General features: G+C 38.3%; 1 protein-coding gene across 6 annotated transcripts in view; it reads left to right on the forward strand.

Annotated features, from left to right (window-relative positions):
- AKAP11 (A-kinase anchoring protein 11) overlaps positions 1-15,870 on the forward strand; it is a 50,181-nt gene that overhangs the window by 17,233 nt on the left and 17,078 nt on the right. For all 6 annotated transcript variants that reach the window (XM_019447447.2, XM_019447444.2, XM_019447446.2 and 3 more), the window contains 5 exons: positions 1,823-1,939; positions 4,805-4,852; positions 6,936-7,070; positions 8,675-8,939; positions 9,526-14,038. In XM_019447447.2, the coding sequence (XP_019302992.2) occupies positions 1,823-1,939; positions 4,805-4,852; positions 6,936-7,070; positions 8,675-8,939; positions 9,526-14,038 (5,078 nt within the window). The remainder of the gene's footprint in view (positions 1-1,822; positions 1,940-4,804; positions 4,853-6,935; positions 7,071-8,674; positions 8,940-9,525; positions 14,039-15,870) is intronic.

Below are 15,870 nucleotides of genomic sequence, written 5' to 3' on the forward strand. Positions count from 1 at the left end.
TGGATTCATAGATTTTTTTTTTAATCCAGTTGTTATGATCCATTAACTATTTTTATTTTTTAGATGCCCAAGTTTGGCCAGTAGGAATTCCTTCAAGTTGGCTTCTGTTTTCTTTTTTTAATTCCAGTGTATGTATGTATGTACATACACTGGAATTAAAAAGGAATTAAAAAGTAACATACGGTGTTGTATTAGTTTCGGGTACACAATATAGTGATTCAACAATTCTTTACATCACTCAGTGCTTCTCACAACAAGTGTGCTCTTAATCCCCTTCACCTATTGCTTCTGTGTTCTTTTGAAATGACCCAGTTAGTCCCTGAGGTCTTCATTGCTTTCTGTCACAATTAAGATGTTCCATCCACACATCATGTTTTCTCTGCCTCCAGCTTGGAACCAGCCATTTTCCTAAGGAGCTGTAGTTCTTTTATTAGCAAATGGTATTTAGAAACCAAAATCTGGGTGCTGGGTATGCTCATTACTACTGAGGGTCATTGCTTCTGTGATCTTTTTTTCTTTTTTAATGAATTTATTTATTTAGAGAGAGGGACGGCACGAGTCTGGGAGGGGCAGTGAGAGAGGAAAGAGGGAATCCCAAGCAGGCTCCTCATTGCCAGCTTAGAGCCCAGTGTGGGGCTGGAACCCACGAATCTGCGAGACCATGACCTGAGCCAAAACCAAGAACCAGACCCTTAAACAACTGAGCCACCCAGGCACCCTGCTTCTGTGATCTTTTAATGGAAAAATGTAGTACATGTGTTTAAAGAATCATGAGTTCATACTGATAATTCGTATTCAAATTTAACATCACGTTATTTTCTTGACTGCTTTGGTTTCATATTACGTGTATCTCTTAAACCAAAGATTTCCACTAATTTCTAATTTATTAAAATTAGCAAACATTTACTGAGTTCATATAGTACGTAAGGTACTGAAATCTGAGGAAGCATTGAATAAAATGTAGTCTCTGACCTTAATAATTTAGTTTAATGGTAGGAAAGACAAATACATGTAGAGACGTAATGGTGATGTGTTATGATATGGACTTCATGATCTCAGTGTGCAGACAATACAATAGAAACTTTGATAATGACTAAGGGGTGGGAAAATCTTCATAGGTCTTGGACTGGGTAGGATTTCTACAGGGGAAGATTAGAGAGTAAGGACATTTCTGATAGAAGAGCAGATCAACAAATCAGTGGAAGGAGAATATGGTAGAAGGAAATTAACATTCTCTTTATGTCTGACTGTCATACTCATTATTTTCTTTATATAATTTTTTCTTCCATCTGTTCCTTTGCACTTGTGACCTTTCTTCTGCCAAATCTGGAAAGCCTTATCATCTAGTTGTGTTAAGACCCTGAAAAGCGTTAGTTCAGGTTACTCTCTTTCTTTTCCATCTCCAACTTTGTTATGAGAGTAATCACTTTGGTTAGCATGCCTTATTACAGTTTCCACATCATCTCACTCCTTATATAAATTGTTGCTTCTGTTCTGCCAATGACTAGGAAATCAGGCATGTAGTCTGTTGGGTTTTAGTGTAGGGTAAGAGTAAGTGTACCCATTGTGAGGGCCTCATGAGCTTCTAATAGGTCGAATGCCTGGGCTGTGGTGTGTGTGTGTTTTGATCACTTGGAACTCTACTTAAATAAGCCTTTTGTTCTTTCTTCCTCTCAGCTCTATTGAATTCTGTAGATATTCTGTAGCTATCAAATGCATATTAATTGGAGAGTTAGTGACGGTACACTTAAAAGTAGAATATCTCCAGGATCTTTTACCTTGTCTTAGAATTAACTAAATTAAGAGTATCTTTTATTTTCAGAGTTTCAGTGAAGATGTGTTCCAGTCGGTCAAGTCTTTATTACAGAGTGAGAAGGAACTATGCAGTGTATCAGCGGAGGACTGTTTAAAGCAGGAGGAACATGCCAATTTGACTGAGGTTTGACATAATACTTTCTATATCTTTTCCTAATAAAACACAGTGTATTTTCATGCTATTTTGTAATACTTTCTATATCTTTTCGTAATAAAACACATGGTACTTTTGTGTATTTTCATCCTTTGTAAAGCTGCATCGTCTATTTTTAAATTGTTTAAAATCTCTCTATATTAATTCAGTATGAGAAATACCTGTTTTAAATATCCACCAACATAATTGTCTTAGTGTATTATAACGAGCACATTTAATTCAGTGCATAGACATTGTTGATCACTCATTGGATATACAGCACTATATTAGATGATTCCTGCTGTACTCTGAAACATGAAATATATACTATTTTCATATATTCATTTTTTTGGCTATTGTTAGTTTTCTTGGTTATTTAAATTCAGCACTTTGATACAAAATGAAAAAGTAGTGATAAATTTATTTTGAAATTAATATATATACTAAAGGTATACTAACTACTTGCTCACCTATTTCTGTGCTACATCAGTGTTTCCAGTCTTTGTTTGGGTTTATTACTGTGAAAAGAAGTGAATTTTTTCTTGCAATACAGCTGTAGTTAATCAACACATTCATGTTACCAATGTTACCAAATGAGAGAAGTAAGATATTAGGTTATTCAAGCTCAAAGATGATAAGTATGTTAGTTAAAAAAAATTTTTTTTTGAAACCAAGGATCTAATAAAAAATAGGGATTTTCATATATATATATATATATATATATATATATATATATATATATATATAAATTATTGTCAAATGGATTTTCTTATTTTGGGGAATGCTTTTCTTCCATACTCCTTGAGAAACTATACTTGAGATAGTTCCACAGGATGATGAGCATACCTTTTAGGCCTAGTGTTCTCTGACCCAAGCCTTTTCTATTTGTGTCTGCTAATTTCTGTGGCTCTTGCCTGTTATCTTCTTTGTTATCCCTCCTGCTTTACTTTAGTAAAGCCCAGCCACCCTTAATCTCTTCACTTGTTGCCAGGTGTGACAGGTCTCCTGTGTCCTTCTGCCCTCAGTTTTCCAGCCTGTTTTCTCTAGCTGCTGACGTAGTGCCTTTCCGAGCCCACATTCCTTGGCAAAGCCTTCTTTGGTCGATGGGAAATATAAAACTACTGGCATCTTCAAAACCCCATGTCAACTTATTTTCTCTTTTGTATACAGTAAAAGGAAACTTGAAAGAATAGCAGGAATTTCTGTCTCACTTGAGGGTGTACGTAGCTCAAAGTATTTTTTCGAAGAAAGGAAGCTTGTTTTTAAGTGTCTCTTTGTTACTGAGTGCCTGTGCTGTGCCAGGCACTTTCCTCCACATTGTCTTGTTAACCCTCCCAACCGTGGAAGAGGAGTTGTATTGCTTTAAGTTTTATAGATGAGGAGATTGGCTCTTGGAGCCAAACAATGTACCTAGAAACCTGGAATTAACTGAACACTTTTGGGAAGTAATAACCATATCAGAATAAGGATCCCGGGGTAATAGAATATTGTGACTTGGTTGTAACTCATCAGAAAGGGATAAAAAGTACATTGAGTGTTGCTTTCTGTTTTAACTATGTTGCTTTTCCATAATTCTTGAGAATTGATTATCCATATTGCTGTCATTTAAGTATTTCATATTTTTAGTCATAGTACTTGTTTAGTAGATTTTTGTCTTCAAATGGAAAATTTTCCTTCCTATGATGTGGCAGACCTAAAGATAATATAAATTTTAAAAATAATACTTTTTGGGGGTTACAAAAGTAGTATGTAATGCTTATAGAAAATTAAGAAATACTGAAATCATGAAAAAGAATGCCTGTAATTAATCTTACGAATTAGGGGAAAAGAAAAACATGGTGAAAAAAAGTAGCAAAAAATAAGAACACTTATAATTCTACCATCTAGAGGTAATCACTGCTTACTTGGTGTGTCGCCTTCCAGTATTGTTTTTCATGTGTATGTTTTTAAAAATAAGGTTGAAATTGTGTATATACCTGTGTCATCTTTTCTGTAACTTGTCCTTTTTACGTAATGTGACATTTTCTCATGCCATTAGATATTCTTTAGGAATTTAATTTATGTAAACTTTTGCAGAGAAATCTCTATTATATGGGTGTTGAAGGAAATAAGTGGTAATATCACAGGGAGTCAGTAAGGAGTCTTGGGGGCCTACCCAGGGAAGGCCTCTCTGAGGGGGTGACATTTAAGTTGGCTCTTGAAGAATGAGGAGGAGCGAGGCATGTAAACATCCGAGGAGCAGTGATCCAGGTTGAGGGGGCATTACTGCAAAGCTCTTAGGCATTACTGCAAAGCTCTTAGACCCAGAAAAGGGACCCATGTGTATGACTGTAAGCAAGGAAAGGTTGAAAGCACCAGCTAACCCAGAACCTTGAAGCCTCAGTTAGGACTTTGCAGTGGGAGGTGTGGAAGGGTTTTGACAAGGAGGTGACATCATTCCTGAGACCGGGTGGGACAGGACTGTAGTCATGCAGGGAGGTGGTGGCAGGGGCATGGAGAGAAGTGGACGTATAGGAGATGGGTGTGTGGAATAGAACTGATTAAATTTGAGAATGGAGTGGACATGGGGAAGGTTGAAGAGCTGCCTTACGGAGCCACTTCTTTGGTAAAAATCCTTTGTGCTGATCTTTGAAAATTGGAATCATTTTGTCCATGACAGCATTTAAAAAATGTTTTTAATTGAGGTATAATCAACGTGTAGCATAATCAGTTTCAGGTATATTACAGAATGATTCAACATTTGTATATAGCAGTCAGCATTTTAACATTTTATGTGCTTTTTTCTATTTCTCAGCTCTGTCAATAATTGAGATAAGACTTAAAAACTCAATGGAGATTTATTCCTTTTTTATTCAGGTCACATTTCTAGGTTTTAATGAAGAAACAGATGCCGCTCACATACAGGTATGGTTGATTTATTGAACTGGAAAAGACCATGAGAGATTATTTGGAACAAAATTTGAGACCATGAAATTTGCCTTATTTGCCTAAAATGTACATTCAACTCTTCTGTTATCATTCCTATTTGAAGCTAAAAGATGACATTTTGAGATCTGCTTTTGAGTGTGCTTTGGGCATTTTCACTTCTAGCATTTGCAGAGTATTCTTGTTACAGAGAGCAGTTTTAGGTTAGGAGACCACAAGTGTGATATATCTGAGAAGGCTGCAAGCCACAGGCTAACTTTCCTTCCATTCTGTGCATAACGTAGAAAGTAAGACTTCTTTTTTATTTTGGGTGGCCTCAAAATCTGACTTCCTCAGATTATTATATTTTTAATTGAGATAGTGTTAAATTTAGAAGGCGAAATTTGTAAAAACTAGTGATTAGCTAATGCAAAAATTTTAGCCTGATTTTGGCAGGTATTTAGAGAGAGACTGGTAGTTGAGATTATGATCAGCAAAGGAAAGTTTCACAGTTACATAAAGAGGGTTGAAGCTCTTGCAGATGTGGTAGGCAAACTTTTTTTTTATACCTTATGCTGCTTCTTAATATTTGTGGTTGCCACGTGTTTCCTTTTGTGGTAGTAAAGTGTCTCCTAATAGAAGAGGTAATACTGTTCACTTCTTTATGAATAATGCATATCAGGTGATAATGAAAATTCTGCCGTGTGTTTTGATTGTGCCTTTGCCTGAAGGAAATAGTTTATTTTTATTTAATTGTTGAAAGTGTATTTGTTTTGAGAGTGTGTGTATATGTGTGCACACGTGTGGAGGAGGGGCAGAGAGAGAATCCCTAACAGGCTTCACACTGTCAGCCCTGATGGAGGGCTTGAACACGCCAACTGTGAGATCGTGACCTGAGCCGAGACCAAGAGTCGGACGCTTAACTGACTGAGCCACCCAGGCGCCCCTGAAGGAAATAGCTTAGACAGAAGGCACAAGAGAAGACATATTCCTGAGAACATAAGGCTGAAAAGAGAAGTGTTCTGAAGTATTTTTTTTTAATGTTTATTTATTTTTGAGACAGAGAGAGACAGAACATGAGCAGGGGAGGGGTAGAGAGAGAGAGGGAGACACAGAATCCGAAGCAGGCTTCAGGATCTGAGGTATCAGCACAGAGCCGCACTTGGGGCTCGAACTCACGAACTGTGAGATCATGACCTGAGCTGAAGTCAGATGCTTAACCGACTGAGTCACCCAGGCACCCCCTAAAGTATTTGTCTCGTACTGTAGTTCCTCTTTAAGAGTTACTGATAAAGCCATGTTTATAAAGGAAAGTACTCTTTGAGGGGTCAAAGACATTAATAATTCTTTCACTGGGTTAAATATTTACATAAAAAAGACAGATAAGTAAAATAACAAAATCTATTTTCTTTATATCTTCATAAATTTTTCAGTTAAAATCTAATACAATATGTTGGAGAGGAGAGGCTGAAAAATAGATTTGTATTTTGCAAATGTAAAACTTAAGCTCCAAGAAGTACATTCTATTGGGAAGAATCTCTATATGTATGAAAATTCCATGGTTAACCTGAAGATTGCAGGTTGATATTTGCAGCTAAAAACTCTTAAAAGCCTAATTGTCATGGATTCAGGAGGTACCATGTAAAAATGCTTTGTAGCTTGATATCAGTACTTGAAAAGACTGCAGAAACAGCAGGTATTACAATATTTTAGTACATTTTATTTTTAAGTTAAATTGTGTATGATAAACTATATTAACTATTTTGAACTGGAAATTACATTAACCAGTGGACCTTATGATTTTCAGACAAAGCCCACATTATAGGAGTCTTAACAAAAGTGTTATGGGGCAGCTGGGTGGTTCAGTCGGTTAAGCGTCTGACTTTGGCTCTGGTCATGATCTCATGGTTCATGAGTTTGAGACCTGAGTCAGGCTTTGCACTGACAGTACAAATCCTGCTTGGGATTCTCTCTCTCTCCCCCACTCTCTGCCCCTTCTGCATACATGCTCTCTCTCTCTCTCAAATAAACTTAAAAAAAAATTTTTTTTTAAAGTGTTATTTATTGTATCGTTTTAAATTAGGATTTAGCTGCAGTTTCTTTGGAACTTCCAGATCTTCTGAATTCACTGCACTTCTGCAGTCTAAATGAAAATGAAATTATTTGTATGAAGGATATAAATAAATCATCAGATGGAAACAATGGTTCTCCAAATCAGGTAACTTTTATATATAATTTCTAATGAGTTTTTCAGGGCAAATTTTACAATGACATTTGATGGAGAGTATTAAACTTTTAAATGCTTCAAGTTTCTTTTTTTTTAAATGCTGTCTCAAGGAAATACTATTTATAAGAAACATAACTCATGAAGCTTTGAAATTACTGAAGGATTGAATAACTTTGGCCATAGCTTTCAATTAGATTTTTCATGTGTGAAGTTCCCTAAATGATAATGCCCAATACATATTAATTTGTTTTAGAAAATACATTTCTGGGTTTCTTGAATTTCTTCTGCCTTTGTATAAACTGTAGGCACTTTCCCCTTTTATGACCATTTCCAAATTTATATAAATATTGTGTGTGTGTTTTTTTTTTTAACATTTATTTATTTTTGAGACAGAGAGAGACAGAGCATGAGCGGGGGAGGGGCAGAGAGAGAGGGAGACACAGAATCGGAAGCAGGCTCCAGGCTCCGAGCTGTCAGCACAGAGCCCGACGCAGGGCTCGAACTCACACACTGAGAGATCATGACCTGAGCCGAAGCCGGACGCTCAACCGACTGAGCCACCCAGGCACCCCATAAATATTGTGTTTTAGAGAACATACTTTAACTTGTTTTCTGGTTAAAAAAATTCAGTGTAAAGTGGACATTGGAAGACATGTTCTTTATTTGTAAATAAAAATGTCACCATTTCAGACAGCTAGTTAGTTTTATAACCTTCAGCTTTCCGTTCTTATACTAAGTATTATTTTGTTAATAATACATCAAAGATAAATGCTTTGCATTTTTTACCTCCTAAAAATTGAGTTAGTGGGTTTAAAATTTGAGTTACTTATTATTCCAAGTATTAAAAAACTACAGTGTTCACATGGAGGTCTATAGATAACAATAGAACTGCTTGCCTCATTTCCTTAATTATATTCTTCATTTATATTTACTTTGTTTTATTTGCTAGGATTGCAAGAGGTGATTAGCTATTTAGTTTCCACCTTTTCCAGTAAGTCATTTGTCAATATTTGCGTTTTTTAAGGTAATACATATGGAAAAAATCTGATGGCTTAGATTCCTGATCAAAGCTGTAAACATCATGGTAAATTGTAAAAGTAGGGGAATTTAGGTCAAAGGAGGGGAAGATTCTTTTACAATAGGAGAGAAGGTGGTATCATGCTGGAAGCCACTGTAAAATGGGATACAAAAATAGAACAGAACCTGGTTCTTGCCCTCATGCAGTTTACAGTGTAGTTGGTGAGCTAGGTTAATGAGCAAGGGAACTCCTAGGGCTTATAGTAATATAGGAAAGCATAATTGCCAAGGGTATGGGTGGTGAGTTCTGTAACATTTAAGGAGCTAGAGGAGGTGGAATTTGAATGCCGGATGGGAGAAAGATTGGGAGGAAAAGAGATTGGGAAGTGAGAAATGTAGAGAAAGAATGAAGAAAAGAATTAGACAATACAAAATCAGGGAGCCTTCCAGGATCCATGCATTTCTTTTTTTCCCGAGATTGTGTTATTTCTAGACTTCACTTTCCAGATACTGTGCTTTGTTTGTATAATACATGTTGAAATTAAAATTATTTTTTATCATCTTTCATTTTCCCCAAGAGTCACCATTCTGGAATGCTCTGTGTCATGAGAGTGTCACCTACATTACCAAGGCTCAGAATTGATTTTATCTTTAGCCTGCTAAGTAAATACGCTACTGGTATAAGATATACCCTGGACACATACTTGCATCAGAAGCGCCAACTTGAGACTGCTCAGGAAGATGATGACGACACCAACCAGTCCGTGTCTTCCATAGAGGATGACTTTGTCACTGCTTTTGAGCACTTAGAGGAAGAAGAGCCTTTAAAGCCATTTACTGATGGTTTGTTCTTTACTAGACTTTCTCTTGAAATAGGAAATTAACGTCTGATGTTCGGTTTTAAAAGTTTTAAAGCTGCCTGTTCCACTGAAATTTATTTTGAAATTTGATACCGTTTCAGCATTTTACCTGTTTGTTTTTTTGATTGTGCAAGGAATTTTTCTTATGATTTTTAAGTTCATTGCTACCTGGTTTTTAGTTTTGCTCTTTCTGTTCTTATTTTGGTAGTACTGTTCAAGCAGTGTTTGCTTCATTACATTAAGTGTTTGGACCATGCCTGGGTTCAAATTTGAGAAGGGTTAGCTGGCAGAGGGACGATATTAGTGTTTCTAACACACAGCGACAAGAAACTAAGCATTTTGTAGACCCAGATATTCCCATGTGTGAGGTAAAATGAAATTATGTTAGTGAAAGGTGTATTTGCTCTCAAATTCATTTGGGAGGAATCTGGTAAACCACAGAGTGTAGAAATCATTTATGTTACAAATAAATATTTCATGCTTAAAGTCTACTTACTCCCATTGATGTGAATTAATTTTTAAAAGATTCTGTTCAAGAATAATTTGATCACTTTATTCTTTTCCTATAGGAATAAGCATTGCTGCACTAAAGAGCCAGTGTGATGCTGCTTCACAGACTTCTTCTGGTCACCATCTAGAAACCCATGATTTAAGAATTCTGGTTAGCTCTGGGAGGCAGAAGTCATTGGCTAAACCTTCAACTTCCTTAATAAATATGCTGGGACATAAAGAACTACCTTCTGTGAAAACTTCAGTCACAACATTAATTTCTGAGCCTTGGATCCAAAAGAGTTTCTATAGATCATCTAATGCTTCAGATAAAGGTAGTGATACACAGAAAATGTTTTTTTCTTCTTCTCCTGCCTATTCCTCTGAATCTGAATGCTCAAGTCCAAGTCCTGTTATTTTCTTGGATGAAGAAGGATATCAAAAAAGTTTAAAAGCAAAACTTGAGTTACCTAAAATTCCTGTGATGAAAGATGATATAGAGGATTCAGACTCAGAAGTAAGTGAATTTTTTGATAGTTTTGATCAGTTTGATGAGTTAGAACAAACTTTAGAGACTTCTTGTCCATTTCTAAAAGATCCTGTTGTAGGGAAGCCGTCGCAAAAGAAAGGACACAAACATGAAAAATCTTGTTCTGTAACTACTACTATGAATCCTCAAAAATTCAAGTTTGAGCGTCCAGCTCTCCCAGCTAACGTTAGAAAGCCAACTCCTCGTAAACCAGAATCCCCTTACAGTAACCTGTGTGATGCCCCAGATTCACCTCGCCCAGTGAAGGCGTCAGGGGAGGACAGTGGTTTGTTTAGCCCTATTCGATCCTCTGCCTTTAGCCCTCTTGGAGGTTGTACTCCTGCTGAATGTTTTTGCCAAACAGATATTGGTGGAGATAGGATTCATGAAGATCATGATTCTGTTTATTACACTTATGAGGATTATGCAAATAGCATCTCATGTAAGGTTCTGGGCTCTGTTCTTCATACCCAACATACTAATGCCACATCAGACATTAATAGCATTAAGAAGGGAGAAAATAAAACCATAGCTCTTCACAGTGGAAGCCTTGATCAAAAAAGTAAATCTAAAAATAAATCCTTGATGATTAAAGATACTATTCAGAAATTTGCCTCAGACCTTGTGGAAAAAAGTTTTGGCAGTGCATTTAAAGACTTACAGAAAGGAGTCTCTTCGTGTACCAATGCGTTGTGTCACCTGGCTATCAAATTGACATCCTCTGTTTTTCAGATGGCATTTAACGAGCTGAGAAGGCAGTGTGCGTTTTCACTGAGAGAACGTGCTGTTAGTGGTCTGGCTAATTTTTTGGTGAGTGAAGCTTTATCAAATGCTTTCAGGGATTTACAGTATGTAAAAAAGCAGATATTCACAAACACAGTCGCTCGGTTTGCTGCGGATCTTGCGGAAGAGCTTGTTTTTGAAGGCATCATGGAGGTGTGTCAGTTTTCCTGTCCCCCAACACCCGCATCTCCACAGTGTTGGCCGTTTGACTATGAAGACAAAGCAGTGAAGTCCTACGCAAAAGACCTGTCTGAGTCTGTATTACAGGAAGCATTCATCGAGCTTTCACAAGCCGGTGTGACCTTCTCAACCAAGGCAGCAGTTAGTGTTTCCACAGATACCATAAAGGATGCCAGTGCAGGAAATTTAGTGCCGCCGACACAGACCTCCACGTTTTCCCCTGCTTTTAACAACCAGACCCTTATGGAGGCAAAACCCATGCAGGAACATAAAAAGGAATACACAGTACAGCAGGCCTTGTTTTGTACTTCTGGAATTGTTACTTCGATACCAGTACCCTTGGCAGGAAGTGCCCTTCTCCCATATCATATCTCATCTAATATATATCAGTCAAAATCTCGTCGGTCATCGGATGATAGTAATTTGAATGGCGATTCTATCCAGACATGTGTTACCACAAAAAACAAAGACGAGGAAGTAGCGTGTCTCAGAAATATTTGTTTACCCTCAGACCACAATCCAGGTAACCAGAATGACTTTAAACCAACTAATGATGCTGCTGAAGTGCAGAGCTCTTCAAAATTAACAAGTGATCCTGTGATTATTAACAACTTTTCTGCAGCAATGGTGCATACGATTGTAAATGAAACTTTAGAGTCAATGACATCATTCAAATGTACAAAAACAGTTGATGAACAAACAGATGGTGTAACTAAAACAGTAAAGGGAGAAACCCTTCCTTTCTGTTCTGATCAAGCAACAGTGCAACAGAGCGAAGTTAGCAATAAGGATATGTTTGCTGATCGATTATCTAAATCTATTATTAAACATTCCATCGATAAAAGCAAATCAGCGAACTCAAATGTAGATAAAAATGCTGAACGCAAGGAAAACTTGCTTGTTCCTGGAGAAGAGTCACAGTTGACCTTGGAAAAGTTCCCCAAATTTCTCGATGGTCAAGATCACTTAACCCCCTGTTCACTTTCAGTAGGAAAGGACTGTGTTCCAGAATGTAAAGGTTCTATAGTTCATGGATTTTCTTTAGAGACACCACAACCTTGTCCGACAATTGTGGGTCAGAAACCTGATTTGAAGGAAGTTGCTAAAGACAAATCCATGAAAAAGGATAATTTGAATAATGCAGCACTTGAGCCCTTGTGTTTTGGTCAAGACCACCCTTGTCCTCATTCACATACTTTCTCCTCTACAGTGCTTACGTGTGTAGATGGTTTGCACGTGGAAGATAAACAGAAGATTAGAGACGGCAATGTGATACCCGATACTCCTCCATCCACTCCTCTAGTACCATCCCAGGCTAGTTCTGAATGGGATATCAAGAAGTTAACCAAAAAGCTCAAGGGGGAATTGGCAAAAGAATTCGCACCTGCTACACCACCCTCTACGCCTCACAACTCATCTGTTGGTAGTTTGTCTGAAAGTGAACAAAATACTATAGAAAAAGAAGAGTTCATGTTGAAACTCATGCGATCTCTTTCAGAAGAAGTGGAAAGCAGTGAAGACGAAGAGCATCCGGAAGTGGATGTGAAGTCAGAGCACTCAGGGAAGAAAGTTCAGTTTGCGGAATCGTTAGCTACGCACATCATTTCTCTGGCCACAGAAATGGCAGCTTCCCATTTAGATAATAAAGTAACTCAGGAACCCAAGGTTAAAAGCCCTTGCTTAACTGTGAAGAGTCAAAGAAGTGTGTCACCTACTGCTTTAAGTCACTCAGAGGAAAAGTTACAAATATTATGCAATTTTGCAGGTGACCTGGCAGCAGAAGTCATTACGGAGGCTGAGAAAATAGCAAAAGTTAGAAGCTGTGTGCTTTTCAGGCAAAGGAGGAATAGTTGTTACGTGGACGGTGGCCGAGACGATAGATCAGAAGAGAAGTTGGAGATGGAGGCTCTAGCAGACCCCAAAGAAGTAGATCCGTCCAGTCTTTCATTACCACCAAGTTCTTGTGTGTCTGGTCTGACGTACAAGTATCCCAGCTGCGAAAGCGTGACAGACGAATATGCAGGTCACATTATCCAAGTGCTCAAACAGGAAGGTGGTAATAGTGAGTTAATAATGGATCAGTATGCCAATAGACTTGCCTATCGATCTGTTAAGTCAGGATTACGAGAAGCAGCGAAGGCAGCCCAAATGAAGTGCGGCTCAAAAATGTTCTCCGTGCAGAGCTCACAGGTGACAACCAAGAACGACCTCTTAATATTCTTAAATAAAGGACACCACCAAGAAGTAGATCACGAACGGCAAAGTAAAAGAAGTGGAGTTTACCTTTGCAAAAATAAAACTTGTGAATGGACGCTGGATACATACAAAAATGACTGCTCTGAACTGTATAGTTTTTCAGCCTCTCTTGCTCACAGCGTAACAAGAGATGTTAAAAAAGAGCTGACAGTGTCTACAGTTGGCTTGCCAAAATCCTTAACAGATTCTTGCCTTTATGAAAAGTCTGGACGTGATGAAGAAACCAGGTCACCCGCTGAGCCAGAATTTCCTCAGGCTCTTCAGCCTTCCCCGCAAAATCACAGATTTTACCACAGTACAGGCAGCTTAAATGGGTTTGGTTATGGAGAGAGTGTGGTTCAAGCTATAGAACAGTATGCGAAAAAAGTAGCGGATGATACCTTAGAGCTCAGTTTAGGATCTGCAGTTTTCCATGCGTCTGAGTCCACAAAAGCAGCTGATAGGGTCACTTATGCAGAAAAGTTGTCACCTCTTATAAGTCAACCCTGCAGATATTGTGACCGTAAAGAACTACATGATTGCACTGGAAATTCATCTCAACATGTTTCCAGGCAGGATTCACTTGCTACTAGTCAGCCAGCTTCTAAGTCAAAACTTAGCAACATCTATCAGGAATCTAGAATTTTTCATCTTGATGTCCCACAAATTCATGTTGGTCTTGATAAGAAGACAGTGCTTGCGGAGAAGATAGTTGCTGAAGCTATTGAAAAAGCAGAGAGAGAACTGAACAATACCAGTCTGGCGGCTGACAGCGGGATTGGACAGGATGGCGTTAGCTTTGCCGAAAGCCTTACCACAGAAATAATGACGTCGGCGATGACCAATGTTGGACGTGCTGTTAGCAGGTGAGTCTTAGATTTCTTTTGGGTCTTAGGATAGAATGAAACGTTAAACTTGATCATATGGGTCTTAGGTCCTGTTCCCAAAGGTACAATTATTTTTAACTCCTAAGTTAACAAAAAATTTTCCATACTACATTTGTGTATTGTTTCATATCCTGTACATTAGTCCTCGTCTGTGTTGTCTCATTTTTTCCCCAGCAGCCCTCTGAGGGGAGGTGTTAACCATCTCCCAAGCTGGAAAAAGAAGCTTAGGGAGGATGGTCACCTTGCCTCGTTCACAGAGCTACGAAGTAGGTAAAGCTGGATTGAAAGAACAGCTGGAGGGTTTTATACAGCAAATGTATAAAAGCAAATGATAACCAACTACTCTGAGATTAAATTTTTTTATAGTGTTTTATTTTTTTCTCTTCACAAAGGTAAGTTTTCTTATAAAGAACATAATTTAACCAATTGCTGTGAGGAAGAAAGCTTTAAAAACAAAGATTTTCACTGCTGCTATCACTGCTTCTTTTTTTTTTTTTTTAAGATTCTTTTTTTTAATGTTTATTGTATTTACTTTTGTGGGGGGGGGAGACAGAGAGTAAGCAGGGGAGGGGAGAGAGAGACAGACAGACAGACAGAGTATCTGAAGTAGGCTCCAGGCTCCGAGCTGTCAGCACAGAGCCCAACACGGGTCTCCAACTCACAAACCGAGAGATCATGACCTGAGCTGAAGTCGACGCTTAACCCACTGAGCCACCCAGGCGCCCCTCCCTTCTCTTGATAGGCCCCTATCTAAGGGGACATTTCTAAGAGCCTCACAGGGTCTTGTGCTGTGTCTTGTGCTCAGAGACTCTGACACTTGAGTTCAGATTTGCGCTTTTAACCTTTTTTGCCTCCCTGGGAAGCATCAGGATCATCACTGTTATTAGCTGGTAGGATTTTGCTAGTCCCACTGAAAAGAGAAAGTTCCTAGAGTCGGGGTGGGATTTAATGAAGTCACAGGATTTTCTCAGATTTTTTAGTGGCTTTTGTCAAAGCCGTGGCAATGTCTGTCTCTCTTCTTAGCCATCTTAAAATAGGGAGATGGTTTGTTGAGGACCTTGGACTGCAGTTGTTCCATAGCGTCCTCTTGAGCTGTTTCTGGGCAGTCCCTACCAGGCAGCCTCCTTTCTCCTAGAGCAGGAGTTGGCACACTATAACCCACGGGCCAGATCTGGCCACTGCTTTTTGTTTTATTTGTAATCATCTGTGAGCTAAGACTGGTGTTTACATTTCCTCGGTGGTTGATAAATCAAAAGAATACTATTTTGTGACGTGAAAATTATATGAAATTCAAATTTTATGTTCCTCACATAAAGTTATGTTGGGACACAGCTGTGCTCATTCATTTATGTATTGTCTGTGGCTGATTCTATGCTTTAGTTGCAGAATTGAGTAGTTGGAATAGAGATCTGTGGCCAACGGTGCCTAAGTGTTTGCTCTTTGGCCCTTTATGGTAAATATTTGCAAACTTTTGTCCTAGACCTGCATTTTCTTTGTTCATGATTACCTATCAGTTCTTAATATGATGATAGACATATAAGAAGTGGTTAATAAATATATGGATAAATAAGTTGTAGTAAACTAGGCTTTTCTACCCCTGTAGCAATCTTCCTCAAATAAAATTAGCCTCAGACTATTTTAAATGTTTCTCCCTGTGCGCCTCCCCAGGCCTGTGGGAGAAAAAGAGACTCACCTCTAGATTGGGGTCTCTAAGACATCCCTCGAGGGCCTGGCAAATGCTATTATTGATAGCTCAGTATTTTCACTTTCCCTTCCTACTCCCTTGGGTGAGTAAGTCAGCCCTTGGACTT

Source organism: Panthera pardus, unplaced genomic scaffold (assembly GCF_024362965.1).
Source record: "Panthera pardus isolate Hobbes unplaced genomic scaffold, ASM2436296v1 HiC_scaffold_1, whole genome shotgun sequence".
Classification (NCBI taxonomy): Eukaryota; Metazoa; Chordata; class Mammalia; order Carnivora; family Felidae; genus Panthera; species Panthera pardus.